This window comes from Crinia signifera, chromosome 8, assembly GCF_055691185.1.
Source record: "Crinia signifera chromosome 8, ASM5569118v1, whole genome shotgun sequence".
NCBI lineage: Eukaryota > Metazoa > Chordata > Amphibia > Anura > Myobatrachidae > Crinia > Crinia signifera.
Window position 1 is genome coordinate 28,895,616 of NC_139224.1, and position 12,234 is coordinate 28,907,849.

Genomic DNA, 12,234 nt, shown 5'->3' on the forward strand with positions numbered 1-12,234 from the left:
TATACATACATTATAGCAGAATGTCACTATATACATACATTATAGCAGCATGTCACCATAAACATACATTATAGCAGCATGTCACCATATACATACATTATAGCAGCATGTCACCATATACATACATTATAGCAGCATGTCACCATATACATACGTTATAACAGCAGCATGTCACCATATACATACATTATAGCAGCATCTCACCATATACATACATTATAGCAGCATGTCACCATATACATACATTATAGCAGCAGCATGTCACCATATACATACATTATAGCAGCAGCATGTCACCATATACATACATTATAGCAGCAGCATGTCACCATAAACATACATTATAGCAGCATGTCACCATATACATACATTATAGCAGCATGTCACCATATACATACATTATAGCAGAATGTCACCATATACATACATTATAGCAGAATGTCACCATATACATACATTATAGCATAATGTAACTATATACATACATTATAGCAGCATGTCACCATAAACATACATTATAGCAGCATGTCACCATATACATACATTATAGCAGCATCTCACCATATACATACATTATAGCAGCATGTTAACATATACATACATTATAGCAGCAGCATGTCACCATAAACATACATTATAGCAGCATGTCACCATATACATACATTATAGCAGCATGTCACCATATACATACATTATAGCAGCATGTCACCATATACATGCATTATAGCAGCAGCATGTCATCATATATATATATATATATATATATATATATATATATATATATATACACACACACACACACACACATTATAGCAGCAGCATGTAACCATATACATACATTATAGCAGCATGTCACCATATACATACATTATAGCAGCAGCATGTCACCATATACATACATTATAGCAGCATGTCACCATATACATACATTATAGCAGCAGCATGTCACCATATACATACATTATAGCAGCATGTCACCATATACATACATTATAGCAGCATGGCACCATATACATACATTATAACAGCATGTCACCATATACATACATTATAGCAGCATGTCACCATATACATACATTATAACAGCATGTCACCATATACATACATTATATAGCAGCAGCATGTCACCATATACATACATTATAGCAGCATGTCATCATATACATACATTATAGCAGCAGCATGTCACCATAAACATACATTATAGCAGCAGCACGTCACCATATACATACATTATAGCAGCATGTCACCATATACATACATTATAGCAGCAGCATGTCACCATATACATACATTATAGCAGCATGTCACCATATACATACATTATAGCAGCATGGCACCATAAACATACATTATAGCAGCATATCACCATATACATACATTATAGCAGCATCTCACCATATACATACATTATAGGAGCATGTCACCATATACATACATTATAGCAGCATGTCACCATATACATACATTATAGCAGCATGGCACCATATACATACATTATAGCAGCAGCATGTCACCATATACATACATTATAGCAGCATGTCACCATATACCTACATTATAGCAGCAGCATGTCACCATATACATACATTATAGCAGCAGCATGTCACCATATACATACATTATATTGCAGCAGCATGTCCCCATATACATACATTATAGCAGCAGCATGTCACCATATATATACATTATAGCAGCATGTCACCATATATATACATTATAGCAGCAGCATGTCACTATATACATACATTATATAGCAGCAGCATGTCACCATATACATACATTATATAGCAGCATGTCACCATATACATACATTATATAGCAGCATGTCACCATATACATACATTATATAGCAGCAGCATGTCACCATATACATACATTATATAGCAGCATGTCACCATATACATACATTATAGCAGCATGTCACCATATACATACATTATAGCAGCATGTCACCATATACATACATTTTATAGCAGCATGTCACCATATACATACATTATAGCTGCATGTCACCATATACATACATTATAGCAGCATGTCACCATAAACATACATTATAGCAGCATGTCACCATATACATACATTATAGCAGCAGCATGTCACCATAAACATACATTATATAGCAGCATGTCACCATATACATACATTATAGCAGCATGTCACCATATACATACATTATAGCAGCATGTCACCATATACATACATTATATAGCAGCATGTCACCATATACATACATTATATAGCAGCATGTCACCATATACATACATTATATAGCAGCAGCATGTCACCATATACATACATTATAGCTGCATGTCACCATATACATACATTATAGCAGCATGTCACCATATACATACATTATAGCTGCATGTCACCATATACATACATTATAGCTGCATGTCACCATATACATACATTATAGCAGCATGTCACCATAAACATACATTATAGCAGCATGTCACCATATACATACATTATAGCAGCAGCATGTCACCATAAACATACATTATAGCAGCAGCATGGCACTATATACATACATTATATAGCAGCATGTCACCATATACATACATTATATAGCAGCATGTCACCATATACATATATTATAGCAGCATGGCACCATATACATACATTATAGCAGCATGTCACCATATACATACATTATAGCAGCATGGCACCATATACATACATTATATAGCAGCATGTCACCATATACATACATTATAGCAGCAGCATGTCACCATATACATACATTATAGCAGCATGTCACCATATACATACATTATAGCAGCATGTCACCATATACATACATTATAGCAGCATGTCACCATATACATACATTATAGCAGCAGCATGTCACCATATACATACATTATAGCAGCAGCATGTCACCATATACATACATTATAGCAGCAGCATGTCACCATATACATATGTGAACACCTGGAAGGGGTTACTTTATGGATGCGGTGAGGGTCGTGCTTCCCCGGTCCCACGGACTTAAGTCTGGAGTCTTCTCGTGATGCAGGAATGGACACAGAACAATCGACAACAGGATTAGGTTGACCTTTTATTCTAAAACCGGTCACTGAGACCGTCAACCTCTTTCACGTAATGACTTAACCATATTTTCACAACATCACAATACAATAAAGGCAGTATACCTTACTCTATGCAAAAACAGCATTAACACACTCAATAATGCATGAACCACGGTGACGTACCACCCAAAGACTATGGAGTTACATTAACGAATAACTAGTGTCAGCACCGGGGTTTCTTGTGTTCTCGGCTGTGACCGTGGTGGACCAGTGGAGGGCGCTGGGTAGCAGAATATAGTAGGCTTGATATGTTACATGCACTGGGGACCCGGGCACAGAGGGTTGGCGGAGACCAGAAGCAGGGGCGCGGAGTCTAACTTGCCAGCGGTATTCACCAGGGAGTCCCGCAAGGAACTATGGACTTGGCTGCGTCTGACAAGCAGGTCGCGGCCCCTGCCCTGGTCCTCTGGACGCAGGCTGGGAGTGAGGACACAGGAGATATGAGAGAATGTCTTTGGAGATGGCCTGAGAGCCGGGGATCATAGTAGACAGCCTGGGAGCTGTGGGACGGCCTGGGAGCCGGAGGTGATAGTTGGCAACCTGGAAGCTGCGAGACGGCCTGGAAGCCGGTGATGAGAGTTGGCAGCCTGGGAGCTGCAGAATGGCCTGAGAGCCGGGGTTGTAGTTGGCAGCCTGGGAGCTGCGGGACGGCCTGGGAGCCGGTGATGACAGTTGGGAGCCTGGGAGCTGCAGGACGGCCTGGAAGCTGGAGGTGACGACCTGGGAGTCGTCAGTACACGATGTAGATAACCAGGAAAGTGTAACAGAGTCTCTGGAGGTACTTTAGTATATAGTCGACACGGGATGTCGGCAACAGGTGTATATGCGACAATACTTGAATGCAGCAACTGATGGACATCAGGGATGTCGACGGAGATGTAATAGTCTCTATGGAGCACAATAACAGTGAGCCAACCCAGGTGTTGACGGGGACTGTCGACAGGATCAGGACAAGATGGTGAAAGTCACTGATATTGGTAACTGGCTTAAGAGCCAGAGAGGTGCTCAGCGAGACACCTGATACTCGACCGCAGGGATGGTATTAGCAGGAGTCTCTGGAGATGAACGGAACCAGGTAAGTAGCAGCAGGACACTTGGAGACGGTATCGCTGGAGACAGGCTAGCCAGGAGCCTTGGAACTCTCTGTCTCTGGGGTAACCACACAGGAAGCAGAATGAACATTTGTTCAAGGCAAGGAGGACTCTGGGAAGCTGGCTTATATTCCCATACCTCCCAACTGTCACGATTCCGTCGGGACAGTCCCGATTTTCGGGTCCTGTCCCGACGTCCCACCCGCGGCAGGCATTGTCCCGCTGCGGGGGGTGGCAGTTGGGAGACCCCCCAATGTAGTAGAATAGATGCTGTGCGCATGCGCACAGCGTCTATTCTCGTATGAAAATGAGGTCGCGGCTAATTAGCATAAGCCGCGCCCTCATTTGCATACGCCACGCCCCCTTTTCGGGCGCTCGCGCGGCTTCGCCGCGCAAGTGTCCCTATTTCTTAACATGAAAAGTTGGGAGGTATGTATTCCTCCAGGTGATTGCATGATTGTCTGCAGCTTGCAGCAGCAGACAGAACCAGGAAGTATGCCTTGAGTTACCTGGGATCATAGGCGTGCGCACGGGGGGTGCCGGGGGTGCACAGGCACCTCCTAATGCCCGCCGGCACCCCCCACGCGATTGCACACAAAATTTGCAGCAGCACCCGTTAGCCGGCGGCGGTCAGGACTGCATTACTTGCCTGTCGCCGCTGGTCTCCAGCCCGCAGTAGAAACATAACACGACGGCCGGTTGTGCCTAGTCCTGAAGCGCTGGCTGGGCCGTGGGCTCCATTCAAGTCAGCCCCCGACCCCGCCTCTGTAGACATCACAGGCTAGCGTGCACAACGCGGTGACGTCACAGCACGCACCCGTACTCCTGCCCGCACTCCTGTCCTTTTACTGCCTCTGAGAGTCAGCAGCACGCGCGCCACAGGCAGGCCAGGCAGAGGCAGTGATATCCACGCTGAGCAGGAGCCAGCGTGAGTCCTGACCTGCAGGCAGCCAGTGTTCCTCCTAGGAGGAAGCAAGCTAGGTTAGGTATTTATTCTTTGCTTGGTGAGGAAAAAAATTAGCATTTAACTTGAAAATGAATGTGAAACTGACATGCACATAGAGTACTGACTGATTTTACTGCCGTGGTCCGATGGAGCTACTGCAGCAGTCACTGAGAGAGGGCCAAGGGTGGAATATATTGAAACAAACACTGATGGACTATAGGTGCCCGTGCATGGTGCATTTTTACCATGCAATGCGATGTGCGCTCTTGCATGCATCCCCCATGACACAGTACAAAAATTTAGTTTGTATGCATTGATGCCCAGTAGGCGGTGATAGACACGCCCAGTAGGCGGTGATAGACACGCCCATTAGGCGGTGATAGAAAAGCCCCTCCAATTGTGCACCCACTAATAAAATGGGCTGCGCACGCCTATGCCTGGGATCAGTGCCGTCTTTCCCATTGGGCACGATGGGCAGTTGCCCGGGGGCCCTAGGACCTAGGGGCCCCCGGCCCAGCCCAATGGGAAAGATGGTGGCCGGGGTCCGGGAATCCGCTCACCCTCGCTGGGGGATCCGGGCAGGGGGATCAGGGCGGTGGCGGTAGCTAGAAGCCTGATTCGGCGAAGCTCTATTTGCCGGCGGGGCGGGAAGCGCTGTTGCATTTGAATAGACTGGCCGGACGCTGATTGGCTGAATTCAGAAAATCAGCATCCGGCCAGTCTTTGAAAAGGCAACAGCGCTTCCCACCCCGCCGGCAAATAGCGCTTCACCTCCTAGCTAGCAGTGAATTAAATTTCGGGGGTCCGTGTGCCGTGGTTCTGATCACCCTCACTGGGTGATCCGGCAGGGGGATCAGGGCATCGGTGGCGGTAGCTAGGAGCCCGAAGCGGCGAAGCGCTATTTGCCGGCAGGGGGGGGCGAGAAGCGCTGCTGCATTTAAAATGACTCTCTGAATGCTGATTGGCTGAATTCAGCCAATCAGCGTCTGGCCAGTCTTTTCAAATGCAACAGCGCTTCCCGCCCCGCCAGTTAATAGCGCTTTGCCACTTCAGGGCAGGCTCCTAGCTACCGCCGCTGCCCTGATCCCGCTGCCCGGATCCCCCAGCGAAGATGATCGGATCCCCGGCCGCCGGAAGCTGACTGGCTGCCGCACGGAGCCAGAGAGGTGAGGGATGGGGAGGTGACTGTGGGCTCCTGGGCAAACTAATTTGGGGGGGGGGGGGGGGGGGGGGCGGGTCCAGTGAACTAGGTTGCCCAGGGGCCCTTCCTAATGTTAAGACGGCCCTGCCTGGGATCATGTGACTGGTGCTGAACTCAGGGAGCTTCACAGGAGTTCTAATCACTGAAAATGCAGAGCAGCTGCAACAGCAGCAGCTAGGAAACAATCAGGCATAGAAACCTCAGGAAATAACTGTGAACCAAGTCAGGTTCATGACATATAGCACATTACGTCACAATAATACGTGTCTAACCCTAAGTACCCGGGTACACTTTCTATTGATAAGACCGGTCAGTCCCGACAAGGGCCTATGCATAGGACTTAAAGTAATCAGTTGCTTTTCAGGTAAATCCTATACAAGGATGCAGTTTGGTCCTTCAGTCACCGGTTGGCAGTGTTACTCCAATAGAAGTCTCTCCCTTACTCTGGAAGGGTTAACTAGCAGACAGCAAACCCCGCACGGCAAGGAGGCCTCCGCGGCCCTTATAGTTTCATTTGTTTCCTTACCAGGGTAGCCGAATAATGTCCCAGCTAGTATTTAACAGAAAAGCAGTACCCAATGGATCGATTTAACTAGCCAAAAGGTCTGTCAGGCTACACAGTCAATACTACGATAAAGAGGCCTCCCTGTACTGGTTCTATCCTCTTGGTACCAGGGAACTTTTAGCATTAATTGCCCCATGGGCAGACTCACGATTAGGTAGGTCACACTGGGTCGCGGCAGACGGTCGGCTGCTTCTGCTGCAGGGCAGTGGCTGGTTACGCTGGAGATGGGCTGTGGGTCTGGCACCCCTGCTGGGACAGCTGGATTCTTTCCTTTACTCTCTCTTCCTCCAAACAAGGCCGGTCACGCTGGGACCCTCAGCTCGGTCTCCCTGTGCTGCTGATGTGCAGTGTATTCTTCCCTCCATTCTGTGGGTGGCTGCTAGGTAGAGGGGTCATCGGGGTCACCACCCTCCCGCAGTTTGGATGCGGCTATTGGATGCTGGGCACTTAGGGGTTCTTCCCTCTCTAGCCCCCTAAGTGCGTGGCCGGCGGTGCTAACACTCGGGGAGGTCGGCGGGGGTCACGGGGCTGGCCGCGCGGTGTGTGCGGCTATTCACTGTGGGGGTCAGCGGGGGTCACAGGGCTGGTCGTGCGGTGTGTGCGGCTATTCACTGTGGGGGTCAGCGGGGATCACAGCTCCTTGCATCGCTGTGTAGCCCGGCTGCCTGCGGCACTCTATGCACGCCGCATCTCTCGTCTCCTTACCGGGGTCGGCGGGGGTCACCGTGACGTCACCCGTCTCTCTCTGCGGCTCTCCTCCGGCTCGTGTCTTCAAGCTGCTCGTGGTGCCGGTCTCCCGCTTCAGTTTCTTCCACGCTGCTCCTTCCTCCTGTCCTTCTCCAGGAACCCCTCCTCTTCTGCAGCCTGCCTCTTCCTCCTGGTCCCCTCCAATCCAGTTAGTCTCCTTCCCTGTCACTCACGCAGCGCCGGGTCAGGGTGCATTAACACCGCACGCGCAGGAGGGTACTTGCCGGGCTTTCATTAACCCCTTCTTTCCTGGGGCTTACACATACATTATAGCAGAATGTCACCATATACATACATTATAGCAGCATGCTACCATATACATACATTATAGCAGCAGTATGTCACCATAAACATACATTATAGCAGCATATCACCATATACATACATTATAGCAGCATCTCACCATATACATACATTATAGCAGCATCTCACCATATACATACATTATAGCAGCAGCATGTCACCATAAACATACATTATAGCAGCATATCACCATATACATACATTATAGCAGCATGTCACCATATACATACATTATAGCAGCATGTCACCATATACATACATTATAGCAGCATGTTACCATATACATACATTATAGCAGCATCTCACCATATACATACATTATAGCAGCATGGCACCATATACATACATTATAGCATCAGCATGGCACCATATACATACATTATAGCAGCATATCACCATATACATACATTATAGCAGCAGCATGTCACCATAAACATACATTATAGCAGCATATCACCATATGCATACATTATAGCAGCATGTCACCATATACATACATTATAGCAGCAGCATGTCACCATATACATACATTATAGCAGCATGTCACCATATACATACATTATAGCAGCATGTCACCATATACATACATTATAGCAGCATGTCACCATATACACAGGGGAGCCGAGAGAGGGGGGGAGAGGGTACTAATTACCCAGGCCCAGGCTTGCTGAAGGGGCCCCGCAGGGGCCCTGGTCCGACCCCTCCTTTCCCCCTCCGTCCCTCCCAGGTAGCAACAGTAGCACACACTTCTACAGCATGTGCTGTGCTGACAGCAGGCTCAGCATGAGTGTCTCAATGACAGCGTGAGAGGTCATGCTGAGCCTGCTGTCAGCACCGCACATGCTGTAGGTGTGTGCTGCTGCTGAGTTCACAGTTTTTAGAGTTTTCTTTCACCCTCCTCTAAACATTGTGGGGGCGCCACTTAGGCCACCTAAGTGTGGGAGGTGCCCACGCCACACACACACTTAGGCCACGCCCTCAAAATTTTACCGGGGCCCGGCATTCCTCTCGGCTGCCCTGCATATACATACATTATAGCAGCATGGCACCATATACATACATTATATAGCAGCATGTCACCATATACATACATTATAGCAGCATGTCACCATATACATACATTATAGCAGCATGGCACCATATACATACATTATATAGCAGCATGTCACCATATACATACATTATAGCAGCATGTCACCATATACATACATTATAGCAGCAGCATGTCACCATATACATACATTATAGCAGCAGCATGTCACCATATACATACATTATATAGCAGCATGTCACCATATACATACATTATATCAGCAGCATGTCACCATATACATACATTATAGCAGCATGTCCCCATATACATACATTATAGCAGCAGCATGTCACCATATACATACATTATATTGCAGCAGCATGTCACCATATACATACATTATAGCAGCATGTCACCATATACATACATTATAGCAGCATGTCACCATATACATACATTATAGCAGCATGTCACCATATACATATATTATAACAGCAGCATGTCACCATATACATACATTATAGCAGCAGCATGTCACCATATACATACATTATAGCAGCATGTCCCCATATACATACATTATAGCAGCATGTCACCATATACATACATTATAGCAGCATGTCACCATATACATACATTATAGCAGCATGTCACCATATACATACATTATAGCAGCAGCATGTCACCATATACATACATTATAGCAGCAGCATGTCACCATATACATACATTATATAGCAGCATGTCACCATATACATACATTATAGCAGCAGCATGTCACCATATACATACATTATATAGCAGCATGTCCCCATATACATACATTATAGCAGCAGCATGTCACCATATACATACATTATATTGCAGCAGCATGTCACCATATACATACATTATAGCAGCATGTCACCATATACATACATTATAGCAGCATGTCACCATATACATACATTATAGCAGCAGCATGTCACCATATACATACATTATAGCAGCAGCATGGCACCATATACATACATTATAGCAGCATGTCACCATATACATACATTATAGCAGCATGGCACCATATACATACATTATAGCAGCATGGCACCATATACATACATTATAGCAGCATGTCACCATATACATACATTATAGCAGCAGCATGTCACCATATACATACATTATAGCAGCATGTCACCATATACATACATTATAGCAGCAGCATGGCACCATATACATACATTATAGCAGCATGTCACCATATACATACATTATAGCAGCATGGCACCATATACATACATTATAGGAGCATGTCACCATATACATATATTATAACAGCAGCATGTCACCATATACATACATTATAGCAGCAGCATGTCACCATGTACATACATTATAGCAGCAGCATGTCACCATATACATACATTATAGCAGCAGCATGTCACCATATACATACATTATAGCAGCAGCATGTCACCATATACATACATTATAGCAGCAGCATGTCACCATATACATACATTATAGCAGCATGGCACCATATACATACATTATAGCAGCAGCATGTCACCATATACATACATTATAGCAGCAGCAATTGACCTACCAGTATATTTTTGGAATGTGGGAGGAAACTGGAGTACCCGGAGGAAACCCACGCAAGCAAAGGGAAAATATACAAACTCCGCACAGTTAGGGCCATGGTGGGAATGGACTGATGTGAATGTTCCACTATACTCTGTAAAAGCGCTGCAGAATATGTGTGTGCGTGTACATGTGGTAGGGAATATAGATTGTAAGCTCCTCTGGGGCAGGGACTGATGTGATTGTTCAACTATACTCTGTAAAGCGCTGCGGAATATGTGTGCGCTATATAAGAAACTGTTAATAAATAAATAAAATAAATAAATAAATGCCTGGTGAGACCAGTGTCTGCAGCACTGGCTGCACTACTCAACCTCTACATTGCTTTAAGAGAAACTTGTTCTTTGATCATGACAAATTATACTTTATAGACTACAGTCCTAGGTCACCTTTCTGTCTGGGGCCGGGACTGGAGTCCCCACAGTCCCCCCCTGATGGCTGCCCTGCAGGCCAGTGGCACTGGCTGGGAGACTTGCCCACTCTGGGGGCTGGGAATGATACGTCATTTTTGGTAGTATCTACCAAAACCACAATGAATAAATGTAGCGTAGACAATAAAGTTTAAACACACCAACATTCCTTTTGAAAGCAGAATTCCACCTCAAATAATAAAGAACAATTAAAAAAAAAAGTTTTTTTTTAAGAGTACTACCCTATTAATGAAGGCTCTGGAAGGCTTACTTACTTCCTTGGCTTAAAATGCAAGGCATGCAGGTAAGCAGGACATTATATGCTGTGTGTGTATATAACGCCAAATATACGAAGCCCGCAAAGGGATAAAGTACCAGCCAATTGGCTCCTAACTGTAATTTTCAAACACATCCTGTAACATGACAATTGTGGGCTAATTGGGACTTTATTTTTCTCCTCTTGTTAACTCTCCATGTCTTAGTAATTGTCCCCTATAATAAGAAAACGTAGATAAAATGTTGGTGCTCTGAAACAAGGGGTGAAATTTAATAGAATGAGAGATTCAGAAAGTGAGAGATTTGGTAAGAAATCTCCATTTTTTTTTAAGCGGCAATCATTTACACAGCAAAATCGAACTGGCTTTGCCATGTAAATGATTGCCGCTTTAAAAAAAATTGGAGATTTCTTACCAAATCTCTCACTTTCTGAATCTCTTATCTTATTAAATTGCCCCCAAGATATCTTTCCCTTATAAATAATGTTCCTTTAAACAGTTATTTAAATTACCCTCTAATTTTTAATTTTTTTTCGTCTATTGCCATAATTTGTGTTCATGGATGAGAGATTTTATATATAATCAATTATTGGATATTAGTTGCGGCTTAGTCTCCTGTTGGGAATGAAACATTGGATTAGTCCTGTAGGTGCCTACAAATAAGTTACTCAGACAGGAACACTGAGCAGAGCTGTCGGATCAGTGCCCACAATAATGCATTATTCTCTATATTACCTCTTTGGCATGTTTCAGCGAACGACGAAGGTTTCTCTAGGGTCTACGGTAAATTCTTCTTGCAGTAGGAGAATAATTCATAAGTGATCCTCACCCTACAAGTGTTTCTGGCAGATTATTGTTGACAGGGCAGTTTTGCTAAGCAACTTCTGATGCAAGCAGCACTGAGCAAACAAAACCTACTGAGCACATTAATTATATTGT

General features: G+C 44.9%; 2 protein-coding genes across 2 annotated transcripts in view; both read right to left on the bottom strand.

The window, feature by feature from the left end:
* The window catches only part of LOC146026968 (beta-1,3-galactosyltransferase 2-like), a 51,578-nt gene extending 39,448 nt beyond the window's left edge, over positions 1-12,130 (bottom strand). Inside the window, exon 1 of the mRNA XM_083157997.1 lies at positions 12,031-12,130. The gene's annotated coding sequence lies outside the window, so the exon portion shown is untranslated. The remainder of the gene's footprint in view (positions 1-12,030) is intronic.
* Positions 1-12,151, bottom strand: part of SNTN (sentan, cilia apical structure protein) — a 73,004-nt gene extending 60,853 nt beyond the window's left edge. The window contains exon 1 of the mRNA XM_083158000.1: positions 12,031-12,151. Within this exon, the coding sequence (XP_083014126.1) occupies positions 12,031-12,041 (11 nt within the window). The 5' untranslated portion in view covers positions 12,042-12,151. The remainder of the gene's footprint in view (positions 1-12,030) is intronic.
* Between the last annotated feature and the right edge of the window lie 83 nt (positions 12,152-12,234).